We start from the raw sequence: 18,910 nt of genomic DNA on the forward strand, positions 1-18,910 counted from the left end.
CCCCATGAGAAATAGGGCATGTATACCCATTTTCAGAAATGTTGTACTTATGGGAAACATCCCATATACCTTTGGCAGTGCCTGTAGTGAGGAATCCTAATAAGGCCTCAGCAATCTGCCAGCCTAATCTTACATGATAATGACAGCTCTACCAGTGACTGGAGTCAAGAGCACATAACTCTACCAGTGGAGTTAGGAGGCTAAAGCTAAACTGTTTAATTAAGGAGAAGTGGAGACGGTCCAAACTTTCTGATCTAAACAGTAGCTTTGCCAAAGAGGCTCTTGGGAAACCAAGTTCAGATGGAGTAATAGGGTTTGTTAGCAAAGTGCGGAATGCTACATTCACCTTCTGTATTAGCACATGCTGCTAAGTTGGGAACAGGTAGATGAGCACCCAGCTAAGAAGGAGAGAATAAAAAAGAATTTAGTGTGGGGGGTAGTGTATTGCATGCCACACCATGACCATGTGAATGCATACAAATGTCACAAATGTAATGACAAAAATGTCACAAATGACAAATGCCAGATGCCAGAAATGGCAAAGTATCGTACCAAAGGCTCAAAATGATCATATTTGGAGGATAATTATCGTGCATCTGGCAACACTGAGAAGGCGGTCGACCAATGACAGTTCTCTCTACAGTCAGAGCTCGCGCAAGAATGTGGAACGTAAGGGAGATACCCGTTTCCAAAACTTGTAAGGGCGTAATAACTAGTTTGTGAAAGATATCCGACAAGGCAATATCCCGGACAATTTTGGAATCCCTGCCGGACTGTAGGTGTGAGGTAACATAATATGTATTTTATAGGCAGGGCGGGACACACACTCACACACCAGTGTAGAGGTCCCCCATACTATGTAAACAGTTAGTAGCCCATCAGCAGGCCACCACGTGTGTGTGTGTGTGTGTGTGTAAGGGTAGCTGAAAGGGTTAAGTACTGACCCTGGCAAAAGTGAAAGATTGGAGGAGTGAGACAGGGGAGGAAGGGAGCAGACAGGGAGCAAACAGTGCAGGGGGAACAAGGGAAGGAGAGAGAGGGAAGGAGGGAGAGAGAGCACAGTGCGGAGTCCAGCTGGCCTCTGCTGGGAGTGTAATCCATATGTGTGCACGAGGGAGGAAAAACAAAAGATATTACTACTGCAAAGAAGCGATTGTTTCTGCCTTCCTCTCTTCTGTTTAAATTCCAGTCATACTGGCCCTTGGACTCTGGCTTCCATTCCACAGTCTGAGAGGGGGAGTGAGAGAGGGAGGGACAGGGAGGGAGAAATAAGTCTTAGTGATAGAGAAAGAGAAGGCAAAAGAGGAGAGCAATGGGGGACACACAGAGAGAGAGCAATTTAAGAGAGAGACTGCAGAGCAACATTCTGAGACAAAAACAGGGAAGAAAAAGGGGGGTCATGGAACAAACAGAGACAGAAGGAAAGAAGGAAGAAGGGATTGTGGAACAAACAGAGACAGGAGAGGGAAAAAAAGTGATTGTGGAACAGAATAAGACAGAAAGAGGGAAGGAAGAAGGAATTATGGAGGAAAAATCTATCAGGTAGGACCCATGTGGGGCTTGTTTTGCTGTGCATGCCTGACTGGTTTTACACACACAAACATACACACACACACATGCATTTACAGCATAGGAGTGTTTAGACTGGCCTTGGAGCAACTGGAAATCATGTGGCGCTAATGAGGTGTATCAATGGGTGTAATCACCTCAGTCCACTTGGAGACAGTTATGAAACTACATCAATCAGCACCATGCATGTCTCACCCACAGAGAACCTGTTTACCTTCTGCTTCCAGGAAAGCTTTTGTGTTACTGTGCTCAACATACTTGGTGTGTTTACACATGGGTGACCAGTGGTGTATAGTAATGAAGTAGAAATACTTTGTTACTATACTTAAGTTGTTTTTTTAGATATCTGTACTTTACTTTACTATTTCTATTTCTGTTTACTTTTACTTCACTACATTTTGCAAAGAAAACTGATACTTTGACTCCGATAATTATCTTCTACATACACTTTAGAAAAAAAAAAGATTCATGAGACCATTGTCGGGGACTGTGGTGGAACACAGACTGCAAGCAAGCAGGTTTGGCGAATCAGTGGTCCTAGCTTGCAAGTTGAATCAAGTGCTCTCAAAGCCATGGTTTGTTGATTCCCAGTGATGCCCAGGATGCTAGCTAGCGAGCGACTACATGAGTAGAATTCCACTCTACGATGACTGATTTCATGATGGAAGCAGAAATGGAAGCACCTGCTACTCCTGCAACAAATGACGGTGGTGACGAAGACAACACCCGTTGCCATATTTGCGAGAAATGTTTTCGTATGTTGGAGTGAAAGATTCTTCGTACCGGATGAAGTGCCTCTTATGCTTACCCAAAGCTACTGAAATATTGGCATTCAAAAACTCCACATCCAACCTCAGGAAACAAATTGAGGTAAATTAAGATTAATCCCATGAGCTGCAACGTTAATGTTTAGTTATCATAATTAGCATAAACATAAATATTTTTAACACAACTCCTTGTCCTTGGTCATGGTGGCCACAGCACTTAAAAGAATACACTTCATAATTCTCAGAATTCTGACCCTTTGCTTTTTTATTAAACAGCATTTACTTGTACTTTTACAAGTACAACTAAATGCTGGGTTAGGGTTACTTTTGATACTTAAGTACAGTAAATATCAGACACCTTAAGACTTTTACTGGAGTCATTTTCCAGTAAGGCATCTTTACTTTTACTCAAGTATGGCTTTTGGGAACTTTATACACCACTGTGGGTGAATGCCCACACGCATGCTGCATATGGACACCGTCAAAATCATCTATGTAGCACTTCCAGACTCAATCGTCAGAGGGCGCTAGAGTCACCTGGGCTAAGTGCAGTGGTACCAAGCAGAAAGTTAATTGTTCACCAGGTGCTGGTTCTCTCCTGTCCTACCTGGGAGTTCTGTTCCAGTCTGTGTTCAACTCTCAACTCTATCTCGCCTCCCTATCAGCCTCTCTGCTATTCCGAACAAGTTGTTCTCCTTTCACCTTTACCCTGGATGGGACATTAACTCTGACATTAATGCTGCTCTCTCATCCAAATCCTGTGTAGTGATCAGGCATGGGAGCAGTGGCGATTTCTTTAAGACTGCAAGGGAAGCTCAGCGTCCCCTAAAATTTCAAAAAAAATTATGGTCAAATATTTACTATTGTGTTAACATTTTAAATGCGTTAGAACACGTTCATATCAAAGACGAGTTCTTTCAGAATCAGCTACATATATTAGCAGGTCGACTGACTGATTTCCTTCTCATACATTCCCGTAGCGTCACAGTGCATTTCCCTGTTGAAGCTCAGCTTCCATGGACTTCAATGGGGCTGCTTTTAACAGTTTTTTTCAGTGCTTCGAAACTATACGGTCATTGGATGAATGCTGAGATTATGTCCCGCCTCGGACGCTCAGCGTCTCTGGGGGTGAATGGAGGAGTGGGCTGGCCTGGACGCTGAGCTTCCACGTGATGATTGGAGGGGATGTCGAAAGACTGCATCTCCTTTTGACTGACAGTAATTTTGTACTACAAAAAGTCACCGAAGCTGCAGCAACCTATTTCTTGGTATTTGCTTGACAAAATTGCTAACCAATTTACATCATACATTTCATACAATACACCACGTTCCTTGTTTCAGTTTAACTTTGGGGTGTTGAGCAGTAAGGACAGACGTATATGGAGCTACAGAACAAGGATATCATTCTAGACTTCGAGGGCGGTCTTGAATGTTTTTCTCTTTTAAAGGGGGCCCTACTGAAAGAGTTTTAGAACCACAGAGAAATTAGAACAGCCTGCTGTTTAGTGTCATGGTTACCTGTCACGGTTCAGAATCATGGTTCAGAGCCTTGGTCATTTCTCATTGTTCAGAGTCATGGCCCCCTGTCACGGTTCAGAGTCATGGTCCCCTGTCATGGTCCCCTGTCATGGTTCAGAGTCATGGTTCAGAGTCATGCACTGTAAAAAAAAAAATTAGAAAAGATTAAATTACAGTACTTTTTCTGTTTTTTTCAGTATTTCTGAATGACAGGAAATACAAAAAGAAAGACAATGGCAAAATGTTGTTTTTTTACAAATATTAATTACATTTTCACCAAAATGTTCTGTTAAAACACATTATTTAACTTTATCAAAACTAGCTATTTTAACAGATATTTTGCAGATATTTACTTTCATCCCACGCAGGGCCGGCCTGAGCACATTTGGCGCTCTAGGCGAGCTTCACTCGTGGCGCCCCCCCCCCCCCCAAAAAAAAATAATAAAATAAACAAACAGCTTGGCTGTTCCTCGTCAATTGATGCAGCAGTTGTTGCCAGATATTTTAAAAGTGAATCTAAAATGATATAACAAAAGTATGCATTATCATTATTTGTTAAATGTAGCTATTATGTAGTTATTAAGCATTTTGCTGTATTTGGACAGCCTGACTAACCCTGACTTTTTTTATTCCAAGATGCATAGCTCTTGATTAGTTAAATCATGTCTAATTAAACTGTCTAGCTCGCTCCACCAAAACTTACGTTGTTATGATTTAAAAAAAATTAATATCAAAATATTGGTTGAAGTTTTTTTTTGGGCCCCCCTCTGAGTGGCTGTGTAAACCACTGCAAAACAAGCCAGGTTCACCACAGTAGCTAGCTACTCGTAGTCTACGCATGGTAGTGTCAGATTCACAAGAGAGTTAGCTTTAATGAAGTATATTGATTGTTCAGGTGGATCCCTTGCCTGTTGCATAAATTCATTTGTTACCTAAGCCAGGACACATCGCCACTGATGCTAGGCATGATTTGAAATTCCCTTCCATGTAAAGTTATGGCACCCCAAACAACCTTTTTAAAGCACTACGAGTAAGCTATTCTTTACAGCAGCAACCCAGTCATCCCGTTGTCCCGTTTTTACATTTACATTTATGCATTTAGCAGACGCTTTTATCCAAAGCGACTTCCAAGAGAGAGCTTTACAAAAGAGCATAGGTCACTGATCATAACAACGACATAGCCCCAAACATTGCGAGCAGCCAAAACATGAAGCATACATTGTGGAAAACCAAATAAGTGCCAAAGGGAAGAACCATAAGAGCATGCAGTTAAACAAGTTACAATTGAACAACATGAAACTCCCCACAAGAGTGCACCTGTAGAAAAAACTATCAACAGTAAAATATTTCACAGCGAGTACAAGAATTTGAAACCGTTACAACTAACCAACAAGAGCAACAAGTCTCTCAATACTAGTCATTGTGATCCTGGAGGAAACTAACATCAGGTCCAGCCAAGCATTCCTAAGTGCCGTTGTACTCCCGGAACAAGTGCGTCTTGAGCCTTTTCTTGAAGGTGGGGAGACAGTCAGTGTCCCTGATGGAGGTGGGGAGTTGATTCCACCATTGGGGGGCCAGACAGGAGAAGAGCTTGTGTTGGGACCGGGCGCTCTTGAGCGGTGGGACCACCAGATGGTTGTCAGAAGAAGACCGTAGGTGGCAGGGGGGGGTGTAAGGCTGGAGGAGAGACTTGATGTAGGTGGGTGCAGTCCCGTTCACCGCTCGGAAGGTCAGTACCAGAGTCTTGAATCTGATACGGGCCGTGATGGGAAGCCAGTGGAGGGAGATGAGGAGCGGGGTAACATGGGAGCGTCTGGGTAGATTGAAGACCAGACGGGCCGCCATGTTCTGAATCCTCTGGAGAGGGCGGGTTGCGCATGCTGGGAGACCGGCGAGCAGCGAGTTGCAGTAGTCCAACTTTGAGAGGACAAATGCTTGGACTAGCAGCTGGGTGGAATGCTCAGACGGGTATCTCCTGATCTTCCGGATGTTGTAGAGGGTGAATCTACACGACCGGGAGACCGCAGCAATGTGGGCTGTGAGGGAGAGCTCGTCATCCATGGTCACCCCGAGGTTCCTGGCAGAGGATGAAGGGGTCACCGTCGCCGATCCCAGGGTGATTGAGAGATTGTGGGAGATGGAGGGTTTGGCCGGGATGATGAGGAGTTCTGTTTTGGCGAGGTTCAGCTGGAGGTGGTGCTCGGTCATCCAGGCGGAGATGTCTGTGAGGCAGGCCTCGATCCTAGCTCAGATCCCCGGATCAGTCGGGTTTTTATGTCCCATATATAAATAGGACTAAATTACAGCTGTTTGAACTTTAAACAAATCTGACAATGCTTGCCATTGGATAAATGTCTTATTTTCTGATACACAAACTGAACAATGAAATGACTAAGTCTGTGAATGGCTTAGTAGGATGAGACGCAGTCTATCCAGTCAGAAGTATAATTTTTTTTTTTTCATTATGACAGTTTCAAGTCTTCTGGTTAATCCCAGTGTAACTATCTATTATGTCAATTTTACAACATTTTGCCATTTTGAAGGAGGAATCCGCCATTGCTGCTTGCAGCTATATTTGTACTCATCATGTCATTTTGGTTTTTATACTTTTACTTTTTTTTAAAAGCATTTTGTTTTGTTTCAACACTGGGCTCAGGCCCGGAGTGGCCATCTGGAGAATCGGGAGAATTCCCGGTGGGCTGCTCTGCCCGCTCATGAATTGGGCCAGCAGATCGCCTGCTTTCTCTTTGTTTTTTCACACACTGAATAAAACAATGTTTTAAGTTACTGTGTGACTGATAAGTAAGCTAATAGGCTACACTAGGTTTTAATCTAAATAAGCGCATGATCAGACCGTGCATTAAAATGTGCAGTTTTCAGTTGTCGCGCATGATCTCTTTCTCAAACACAAGTTTTTGTACCAAGGTTGTTGCCATGGAGACAACCCTAAACTATCATTTATTGTTGTGGAGGGAGTTAGCAAGATTTAGCTGATGCGAAAAGAAAATGGATGGGAAAAAGATGCCAGGAGGAACTGAAAAAGCAAGGTAAAAAAAATAAAGATCTGTCACTTCATAAATCTAGGTTCCTGCAAGGGTGGGAAAAATATGTTTTCTCAAATTGTTCAGGTAAAAATTTGGGTTGTAATTTCCCGAAAATATAACAATATGAGTCCAACGTAATGTTTATATTACATGAAGCTCAAAAAACGATTTTGCACTGAAATTAATGCAAAAAATATTGCGCTCGCATTAATGTGAAGTTCTGATTTCACCTCAAATCAAATCCTTGACTAGGTTCGGGTTAAGCCCCGAATGTTCAACGTATGGCTCGGCCCCTGGTGGGGATGGGCTGGTTTTGGCCACTCCCGGACTGAAAATGGGTCCCCATCCGACCCGGACTGGGCTTATTCCTGTTGTGAATTAAAAACGCTTGTAGTGTGTAAGGGCATGATTAAACAATAACTACCGTAGTTTAAAATAATTTTTGTGTTTGTTTTGTTAAAGCCATTCACATATAGGGATTCCCATGTACCGTGGCACGTACCCATGCCACCCTGCCAAGACCTCTTGCCACCCCTTTGCCACCCCATGTAACATTTCTAGATCGGCCACTGCACCTACAAGATGTGAACTTTGCAGAGTGCCCGTTTCTTTCTGTGATTGTGGGAAACTAAACCCATTAAAATTTGTACACACACATACTCAGAGAGCGAGAGAGAGATTTCTGTCATTATTAGAGAGATGATGGCATTTCCACCCATTTGTCAACGTTGTGACATTCTCTATGATTGTTCCACTGTTCACAATGTTTCAGAGAAACCTGCATTGCTGCTTGCAGCTATATTTTTGTATCTATAGTTCACTGTGAACTCTGCGGCTTGGACGTGGCATTTGTCAAAAAAGCTACCTATCTTTGGTGAAGCAAAGCGGAGAGCCGCTTCAGAGCGGGGAGCCGTTCTTAAATGCGGTGCGGCTGGTGGAAACACAAGCATTGACTAGTGTGACCGCGATCAACTTCGGCGGCTGTGTCACACCTGGGACACACTGGCTGCAAAGCGCCGCAAATGACCGTGGAGCGTCTGGAAGCGCAGACTTTTTCACTGTACTCAGCGACAACAGAACCCCAGATCTACCGTATTTTTCGGAAATAAAACCGCAGTTTATAACGCGATTTTACATTTTTCTTGTGGTGGTGCGGTTTATATTTTGAAAACGTTTTTATAACAAAACAACAGTAGAAACACTTTTTTTCGTGAATGCTATTTAACCCGTTAAGTATGGAGGATTATAGGGGCCAAAACTAAATAAATAATTAAATAATTGAATGGTTAAATACTTGAATAAATGACTAATCATTTTCATGATCATGGAATGATTTTTGGATTTTTCCTTTAATTAATTGTTCATGATTATGATCATAATAAAACACAGGACAAAGAGTTTTGTCAAAAATACTGTTAGTATAGTGTGCTGCTGAGTCGTGTTACTGCACGGCAACAACTCACAGCGTAGCAGGGGAGGGGAAGTGATAAGGGAGAAAGATTCCACTCCGTTTCATAATTCGATTTGAAATGGCTGGAAAATCTTGCTAGCTAACATGTCCAAAAACTGTTGAAATTAACTGTTTTTCTTAAGTAATCATATACTTTTTGTACATTACAATGAAGTTTAGGGTGTTAACTATACAAATTTTGTATAGTTACGATTTTCGATCTTTTATGGCTTATAGCCAACTATGAGCGGCCGTGACATCCGACGGGTTTCCGCAGGCCGCCACATATATATATACACAATTACATGTAACATTTATATAGGCTATTTAGTGTCTCATTTTAATAATTGTATTATATAATTATTTATTTATTCAAGTATTTAGCCATTCAATTATTTAATTATTTATGTATTTAGTTTTGGCCCCTATAATCCTCCATAGTTAAGGAGTAGAGTCGCACATATGTTGTTCGAATGCGTGTCTCACATCGCATATATGCGTAGCCGGTTAAGCGACCTCCCTGAAATGAGTTTTTGCAGGTTGGGAAGTTTGCTAGCATGGTAGTAGCATTGCTACGAGTATTATCAGAGAATGTCTAATATGGGGAGAACTGCCACTCTCGGAAAACTTCCGGCTTCTGAACTGGTTGCAATTCCACTCTAGTTCCATATGAGGGCGCTCCATATGAGGGCGCTCCATATGAGGGCGCTAACAGTCGAGTGCAGAATGAATGAAGGTCTATGGAGCTATACCCCTCAAAATCCACTTTTCTCAGGATATCATTTTTTGTCTAGTAATTTGAATGCTGAATTCGAAAGGGGAGGCAAAAAAAATTCACACTGCTGGGTTTTAGATTTTAGACATCCCAAGTCTCCCGGAAGGTCCGAGAGTCTCCCGCAAGGTCCGGGAGTCTCCCGCATTTCAATAGTGGCTCTCTGACGCCCGCAAATGCTGTACAATCTCCCGGAAATCGGGGATTTTGTATTTCGAGCGAGCGAGAGACTGTCTAATGGTCGCGCGTCCTGATTGCGTCGGGGGGGGGGGGTACGTGCAGGTTGAGGGGGTACACCATGCGTCCGGATTGCGTCCCGGGGGGGAGCTACCTCCCGGAAATGAGTCTCTGCAAGGTGGGCTGAGATTGTCTGAGATTTTTTTTTAAGTCGCCTTTTGTTCTAAAAATCCTTTGTACGGCCAGAGATACTGCATTACGGCAAGCTCTGGTCACTTCCTTTTTTCTCTCGAGGCATCAACAACACAGCTAACAGGTTAGGCTCTCCCTGTCAATACACATGCTAGAAAGAGTTTTGGTTTGCTAATGTTGTTGCTAATGTTGCTAATGCTCTGACATTCTGGTTCCGCTTCGGATGCCATCAAGCGGGATCTCTGGTCGTAGTCAGTCCTTCACTAACCAATCAGCATTCATTAGCAAAATGCTAGCGTGTTATGGGCAACAACGACTCACCCTGTAAGAAATCGAAAGGACATAACTCGTTCATTCAACTTTCGACCTATAATTCATGTTGAACATGCAAAAACTACAATCAAATCTGAGATTTCTCAACGACAATCAGGTGAAAGAGACAAATTTAGCCCTTTAGCTCCATAGACTCCCATTCATTTTGCACTCGACCGCGATCACTCCCAGTGGAACTTTGGTGGAACTGCAACAAATTCGGTTCAATGGGGCTTACCCTAATAGGCTAGGGAGTGGACAGGCTCTCCGTAGACGGGCTCTGGTATTATGCTAGCTAATTTAGCCCGGAAGCTAACTAAATCTAGCTAGCTACCGTTTCGGAAAAATAACTTACACTTTGGGGACCGTCGGAAATATTTAGAACTTACACGTCTAAAGATAAATATTAGTTAATTCCCGGGCAATAGAAAACATACATTACGCACTTACTTTCGTTTTCAAAGTGTGTTGCACAATGGCATGCTGTAGCCTACTGCCTATACTCGTGCATTGCTTGGTATCATTGTTCCTGTATCAGGTGCGACATATATTCCAGTGCGGTTTATACTCAGATTTTCAAACACAAAGCTCCCATTCTGGTGTGATGCGGTTTATAGAAAATGCGGCTTATTTTCCGTAAAATACGGTAGTCATCTCAGTTTTCTTGGTGCATCTTACAGAACCATCAATGGATCATGTACACAGAGTAAACAAACAAGACCACAATAACCTAAAAACTATTTTTGGAAAAAGTGACAAACGATAGTAGCCTACATCCACATGCTCTACAAAAAAGCCTGTTGGACCATAAAAGTCTGCCACAATAAGTTTTCCTTTTTACATTTCTTAAATTTCATCCTAAACCGTAGGTCCGATTGCTACCACGGGTTTTGTGGATCTTTATTTTACCATGCTTATCTAAAGTTGTATCAGGCTTGTTTGTATTTTATTTAGTTTACAACATATAGACCAATGAACCTCAAACCTAGGGAGTCAGATGGCTGAGTGATTAGGGAATTGGGCTAGTAATCAGAAGGTTGCTAGTTCAATGCCCGGCTATGCCAACAAAATGACGTTGTGTCCTTGGGCAAGGCACTTCACCCAACTTGCCTCGGGGGGAATGTCCCTGTACTTACTGTAAGTCGCTCTGGATAAGAGCGTCTGCTAAATGACTAAATGTAAATGTAAAACGAATGTGGTCCAGAAAATAAATAGACAAAAGTCAACAGTAGTTCGGCCAATCATCACACAACTTACAGGATATGTCCATAGAGCTCCGGGAGTTGACGTCACGCAATCCCAGCATGCACCGGTCATCCCCATTTTGGCAGGACGCTCTTATCCATATGTAAGTATATATGTATGTACACTCCACTTGGCCAAGTGGAGTGTACATACATATATACTTACATACATATTATACATAGTTTAATGTGCTGCCTATATCAATAAACGTTGATTCAACATGGTGGATAGCTGCTGTGCGCTGGGATGCCTGAACCATCGGGGAAAAGATAAAGGGAGAGCATTTTATAGGATTCCTAAGATCCAGAGAGAAGAACCCTATAATTACTGACAACCACCCATTGCTTCAACTGAGGATCATTCAGTCCCTTGGAATGACTTATCTGTAATAAATATGTAATGGCATTTTTGAGATGAAAAGTGCACTGATATAATAGCTAACCGTTGACGAACGTTGCTAACGCTAGCTAGCTATACAAAGTTATAAAACTGACTGCATTAACGTTAGCTACACATAGCAATTTGTAGCCGGTAGACTTCAAAGCTGATTATTCATCACTAATCCAGTTGATTGCGTCCATTTATATCCCTCCAGGCTTTTGTAGGCTTTCAAAGACTCAAGAGTAGGACGAATGAAAGTTGATAGAGAGTTGTAAATATCTGGATACAGAAGGTCAGGGAAGCCTTCCGTTTCACTCGTAAAGGTCGTAAAAATAACTCTGGGAGCATTATATGGATCACTAATGTTTCATCGATCAAGTTTTGCTTTATAGCTGCCTATGTCTTTTGAATTAAAGTGCGCAGTGAACTCGGTAAGGTTGAAATCCGTGCTGGCGCCGTTCATGTTAGCCACTACTTTCCTGCCAAAATGGCGACGTAAACAGTAAAGTCACGTGACGTCCGGAGCTCTATAGTGGTACCCATAGCCATAATAAAGAATAGACCCCTAATTTATGGAAGCAAATCGTGACCAAAATTAAAATGCATTTCCAGAAATGCTTTTTCATTTTAAGAATGTGGCTGCATTATTTGACTCATAAATGAAATTAGTAATCAATCATCCTATTTGCATTTTGATTTTCTTCTTCAAGAGTGCTCAATCTTTCACTTAATTAAAATGAAAAATAAATAAACATTTGAGATTTAATTTTCAAAAAATTCCCCAGCAAATAGATACCAAAATTCAATTTGAAATGTAAAATTTGAAAATGAAAATGCATTTCCAGAAATGCTTTTTCATTTTAAGAATGTGGATGTGGATTTTCAAATTTGAAAATGAAAATGCATTTCCAGAAATGCAAAATGAACGAAAAAGCATTCTGAGCGGCGCAGCAGAGTGACGTCAGTAGCCGCGAGCTACCCATCTTGTTCGGTAGGGGGCGGTGTGCACATCTGCATTGCATTACATTGCAAATGTGCTGGGAAATTGATTGAATTGCCGGGTCTTTAGAGCAGCGTTCCGGTCCGTGGGTCATTTCGTACCGGGCCGCACAAAAAAGAATTAATAACATTATTTCCTTTTAATTGATTATCAGAGTCTGAAAGACGTTTTATTCTGAAAAATGACCGGATTCTCTCCTTCTCCGCGAGCCTTTTCCCCTGAGCAAAAAAGCTCTGCAAAGACGTTTGTTTACTCATTTTTTAGCAAGTTTGTGGGCTTTATTGAGCGGTATCATGCGCGTCTCTTCCTCTTGACACATGACAAGTGATAGTTACCACTAAATGAAGCCTGTTTGAGACAACAACTCTATCGGTGTTTTGGATGAAGGCCATCCAGAGATCGCCACTAAAGCACTGAAAAACCCTGCTTCCATTTCCAACATCAAGCGGTATTTTCTGCCGTGACAGCAATCAAACAAAATTATGGAATAGGCCTAAACTGGATATAAGGAACGCACTTCGGGTGTCACTGTCGTAGCTTATAGTCTCGTTTACACACAACAGTGGGACTGACACATCGAAAGCTAGCTAGTAACAATATAACGATGGAAAACCAGGCTAAGAAATTTAAAGATGGGGCTGAAAAATTAAGAGACAAAAATACATCACATTCACTAGACATGGTTTTGTCAATTGAAAAAACGGCTATGTTTATTTTACATAAAACTCCCAAAAATATTTTTCGCTCAAATCAGCTAAACCATTTTTTCTCGCACGATCCGCACGCTCGCATTAGGTGTGGAAGTCACTAACTAGGATCACATCAAACCCAGAATGTGCATGCATTAGCAGCGCAGCTGTCCTGGGCCTATCTTTCCTCCCAGTCCGTCCCTGCCGGTCCGTGAAAATATGTCTTACATGAAAGCGCAAAAAAGGTTGGGGACCGCTGCTTTAGAGGACGCATCACAGATCATGGCGCTCCCTCAAATTGTGCAAACACTGTTAGAATTAGCTGAGCAGGTAGAATCTAATAATATATCGGAGTCTGATGCCCGTGACCGAGTAGAACAAGTCATAGAGAGCTTGGCTGCATACTCTGCCGTCACAGATTTACACATTAATAGTAGCTCTGCCACTGTTTTAGTCATTGTTTGACATCAAGTTGCTCAGTCTGTGATGCGTCCTCTAAAGACCCGGCAATTCAATCAATTTCCCAGCACATTTGCAATGTAATGCAATGCAGAGCTGAAGAAGAGCGGCTACTGACGTCACTCTGCTGCGCCGCTCAGAATGCTTTTTCGTTCATTTTGCATTTCTGGAAATGCATTTTAATTTTCAAATTTGAGTCCAATAATGCAGCCACATTCTTAAAATGAAAAAGCATTTCTGGAAATGCATTTTAATTTTACATTTCAAATTGAATTTTGGTATCTATTTGCTGGGGCATGTTTTGAAAATTAAATCTCAAATGTCTATTTCTTTTTCATTTTAATTTAGTGAAAGATTGAGCACTCTTGAAGAAGAAAATTCAAATGCAAATAGGATGATTGATTACTAATGTCATTTATGAGTCAAATAATGCAGCCACATTCTTAAAATGAAAAAGCATTTCTGGAAATGCATTTTCATTTTAATTTTGGTCACGATTTGCTTCCATACGCATTGGCTGCTGGGCGCGAGAAATGCGGCCGCCATCTTGGAAAGGGCAAATTCGTAGTTGCGTAGCAGCAGAATAAACAAGATTCCACACCACTGTGCAGCATATTCATGCTCTAATCGGCGAACTCAAATAGGGCTCAGGGGATTACTTTTCACAAGTAATACTTAACATTACAGTACTATTTGTTGCATTTTGTGAATAGAATCTTACCAGAGTTGAGAAATTAGGAGCAAGAATCTTTGATATTACTGTACTGAAATCGTAGGTAGCAAGCTACAGTAGCCTAGCCCTATGTTTACTGCACCGGCCGGTGTACACCCGTCAATGAACTGACTTGATAAGTCATATTCCATAACACTGACTTAGATGACACAACTGACACAATAATGCTATTGTAGAAATAAAACTAATATTACTGGTATAACATTGGCCAGCGAATTTTACACAAGTGGCACCGACTGTAGGTATCAGGGCAGTCGCTACTTGTACTCTCCAAAATCTTCCGTTTTCATTTTGAAGGCTTCCCAAAGACACAGGTTTGAGGAAGAAGTGGGAAGTAGCTTTGCGGAGACAAGGATTCACTCACTGCCAGTGGTTCTTCAGTGCTATGCAGTCAGAATCTTCAACAGGGCGATTTAGATAGGACCGGGCAGATTGTCCGACTCCGAGATGGCGTTATACCATCAGTATTCAGCTTCCCGGTTCACCTCCAAAGAGTAGGTGTATCATCATAAGGCTATTAGCATTCATAAATGTAAATATTCTATTATCAATCACATGGCAGGGTAAGATACGTATCTCTTTATATTGTATTCTTCATTATTCGCTTCTTCATTTTAGTTGGAAAAGGGCACCTCACCTATGTACACTTTTCTAATTTGCCCTGTAGGTGGCACTGTTATCCCTTCTGGATATAGTTTTTCGTGTTGAAACATTTGCTAAATGTTATAGCTCTTGGCTAGTAGTGTGCATTCAATACATTATGTAATTTACTTTGTATGTATTTTAAGAATGTGTATGGTTACTAGTAAATTTTGTAATGCCCAGGGAAGCTGTGGTGCAAAAGAAAAGAAAAAGCAATATGTTGTTCCATTGCCCTGAACACATCTGTTACATGTGTGTGACAGACAAAAACAAATATAAAAAGCTTCAAGTAGACTCTAATATAATGTTATAATAATAATAATATAATAATCATATATTGTTTCTTCAACTTATTAAAATATCTGACTTAACTGCCACTATCTGTTTCTGCTTCTCTATCATGTGTGATTTGCAAATACCTATCATAGGATAAGGTGACCAGACGTCCCCAGTTTCATGGGACAGTCCCCGTTTTTGGTTGCCTGTCCCTGGCTAAATACAGAAAAAAAACTACCTCTGTCCCCGTTTTGTTTTTGAAGACACAACATTAGGTTTTTCAATCAGATTGATAGTCAAACTGGAAATGTCCCCATTTCCCCCCCCCCCCTTTTCGGGGATTATGTTCCCAGTTTTGATCTCGGACGTAACTTTATATCATATATCAGAATATTACTGTTAAGCCCACTATGAATATTAAAATACGCCGAAACATGTGGCCTGTATCATAGCTACATGATACATACATGACATATTAACCAAAACTAAAAGGAGAGAACACATTAGTCCTGTCCTAGCTACTTTACACTGGCTCCCTGTTACCTTCAGAATTGACTTTAAGGTCCTTTTCCTCACATACAAAGCTCTACACGGACAAGGACCTAGCTACATTGCTAACTCCTTTATAAACTACACACCAGCTAGAACACTGCGATCATCAAATGCAGGCCTATTAGAGGTCACCAGAAGCAGTCATAAGAAGATTGGTGATTCGGCCTTTGTCAATTACGCCCCAAAACTATGGAACAAATTACCCATAAATATTAGGGAAGCAAACACTCTAGACATTTTTAAAAGACAGCTTAAAACCTACCTTTTTACCGAAGCATTTAAGTAATTTTATCTCAAAAGGGTTTTCCTACTTTTATTAATTATATTATTGTTACTTTTAAGATGCATGTTTAAAGTTGGTTTCTCTCTTGAACAGAGATCTTATTGGGATTTTTATTTTTGTTTGAATTGTTTATCACTTGTATTATTGTTTTTATTGATTTTATGTAAAGCACCTTGAGCTGCAATTCTTGTATGAAATGTGCTATATAAATAAAGTCTTACTTACTTACATGTATGACCTTTGCAGCAAAAAAAAAACGTGTGAAAATCACTTCGGTATTCAGTGCGGTATGATTAATTAAATGCGCTGACAGCTCATTGCCCCAACCAAACAGATTACACTGAGTGGAGCGAGTGCCCCTTCCAAGATGGCGGCCCCACGTCTAGTCAGCGCCAGTAGGCAGTAGCGTTCGATGCGGCGTCTATTCTTTAGTATGTCTATGATTCAAACCGGTTGACAGCAGTGGGTTTTTTTTTAACTACAGCAAGCTACATGAACCACGTGATCATGTGTCGGCGAGATCAAAGTGTGTCGCAACTCTTTTTCTATGGCTCTGGTGGTACCCAGAACATACCCTGAAACTTTCATTTAAACTGACCTATAGGATGCTCTGCAGATGCAAAGAAGGGGTGTGGCAGAAGGGGTGTGGCTTAAAGGCCATATGGCAGGTTTATTTTTCCAACGAATTTGCGCTATTTGGTTGTTGGTAATAAACATTTAAACTGTTATCCATTGTATTTGATGTTGTTGGGTATCACAAAACTGAATATTATACAAAAAAGTAGCTACTTTTTTGCAATGATTCTTCTTTCCCCCACAATGCATTGCATGACGTCACGTTGGGGAGACGACAGACCAAAGCCCGCATTGAGACCATTGAAATCAATTAGAAATAAACACTAGGCTAGTACCAGAGAATGTCTAATATGGGCTCTGCTAGTACCATCAAAACGTGGGACATCTAATCGAAAATGTGTTTACAACGTTGGGGAAAATAGGATGATCTTGGGGGGATTTTACAGGTGGGACTGGCAAGCTAGCCCATAGCTAGCCCATAGCTAGCCCATAGCTAGCCCATAGCTAGCCCATAGCTAGCCCATAGCTAGCCCATAGCTAGCCCATAGCTAGCCCATAGCTAGCCCATAGCTAGCCCATAGCTAGCCCATAGCTAGCCCATAGCTAGCCCATAGCTAGCCCATAGCTAGCATGATGTCTTCTATTTCTAGATCTAAACTCTAAATAAAGTTTGGAAACGTTATTTCGGTTGATTGTTCCTCCTGATTATTGTATTTAATGTCATTGGAAAGCCTGATTAGTCACCTTTACAACAAGGTAGGCTACAACTTGTAAGGATTGTGCATTCGTGGAATGAGCAACACAGCTAACCGTGTGGGTAGCAGCCCAAAAAAATGTGCCAAAATCCCCTTCAATATTCTTCTGTTGGTATTCACTCTCATTTTGAGCTTCAAGTGGGATCAGCTTGGGCGTGCTGTACGTGCCAGAGTGACCAACGCAAACATGTTGGCTGACTTGCGACAAATCCTGGTTGAGGAATGGGATGCCAACCCACAGCAGTGTGTGACCAGCATGACAGGAGGAGGTGCCAAGCTGTTGTGGCTGCGTATGGATCTTCCACACACTACTGAGGTCCCTGACAGTGTAAAATGAATAAAGTGTAAAAATGGCCAATATGTGTGTTTTTTTCCTTATTAGGGGAGACCGGGGCTGGTTGTCACACTTTTTACTCTTGCCAGTATTTCTCAGCACCAGTAAACTATAGAAGCAACATTTTATTATTGGTCCAAAGCTTAAGGTCTTGGTTGTGAATTTCACTTTTATTGGCATAACATGTTTTTACATGAAGTAGTAAGCCACAAAATACACTGAGAAAGTGTGACAACCAACCCCATTACGGGGTTGGTTGTCACGGGGTGGGGTTGGTTGTCACAGTCAATTACAATGATATTTGCAACAATAAATTAATATGTTCTTAACCTTGTGACACAAAACAATTCAAAACAATTACAAATATTCTTAACACAAGGTATAATGTGTTTCTGCAAAATGTGTTTCAATCCCATTGTGTTTATCCACAGATAGACTCTAAGAGGCAGGCATGGAAATATTAAGGCTTTTAATATTATAAAATGTGAACAACTTTTGTAATAAAGGAATACAAAATGCAACCAATTAATTTCATTCAAAATGTTTGAATTTGTATATGTATTACAGCCCTAAAGAAAGAAAACAGCCTATTCAAAACAAGTTTTATGTATGAACACAGTTATTTACATTTTCAAACAATACTGCCTGGTTGCAGTCTAATGCCTTCTCAGTAAGTGTTTAAGATTAAATTAGCTCTTTATCTTTATGAAATCACATGTCTGTAGGCAGCTTTAGGTTTCTAATTTGAATGTTTTTACAATTAGGTTAGTAAATGTGTATCTTAGTCAGAATCACAGTTTTGGCAGATGTAGTTGGAGACTCCATATAAGGGGTGCACTCTTTGTGTGCCCAATTCTTGCACATAACGCACTGTAGCCATGTTTCTTTCGGTCGGCTGTTAGAAAAGGGCTCAATACACACAAGACAAAAACATTCCTCTTCATCAGAGGATTCAAGAAGCTTTGCCATTTGTTTGGCCTTCTTTTTTCCCTTCTCCACACTAGTGGAAAGCTGAACATTTGATTTTTTTGACCTTTTTTGTGGGAAGATTCTCTTTTTTGCCTGTGCAGTGGCTCTCTCCCTCTCAAGGTCATCCTTAACTGGTGTGTCTGTTAAAATCATAGTTTTCCTTTTTCTCTTTTGTGCTGTTTTCCTTGGTCCAGCTTTCGGATCAGGGCGGATTT

At 41.2% G+C, this 18,910-nt stretch overlaps 1 protein-coding gene across 10 annotated transcripts in view; it reads left to right on the top strand.

The window, feature by feature from the left end:
* Positions 1–18,910, top strand: part of plekha6 (pleckstrin homology domain containing, family A member 6) — a 300,812-nt gene that overhangs the window by 78,443 nt on the left and 203,459 nt on the right. For 5 of the 10 annotated variants that reach the window (XR_009929712.1, XR_009929713.1, XR_009929715.1 and 2 more), the window contains exon 1: positions 1,301–1,542. The exons of 1 other annotated variant lie outside the window; for it this stretch is intronic. Coding sequence is in view for 2 of the 9 variants with exons in the window: in XM_062456283.1 (XP_062312267.1) it covers positions 1,313–1,542 (230 nt within the window). In the remaining 7 variants the exon portion in view is untranslated. Of the gene's footprint in view, positions 1–1,296; positions 1,543–18,910 lie in introns of those variants that run through there. 4 more of the 10 variants (XR_009929716.1, XR_009929714.1, XR_009929717.1 and 1 more) reach the window with 2 other exon arrangements.

This window comes from Osmerus eperlanus, chromosome 1 (assembly GCF_963692335.1).
Source record: "Osmerus eperlanus chromosome 1, fOsmEpe2.1, whole genome shotgun sequence".
In the NCBI taxonomy this organism is placed as follows: domain Eukaryota; kingdom Metazoa; phylum Chordata; class Actinopteri; order Osmeriformes; family Osmeridae; genus Osmerus; species Osmerus eperlanus.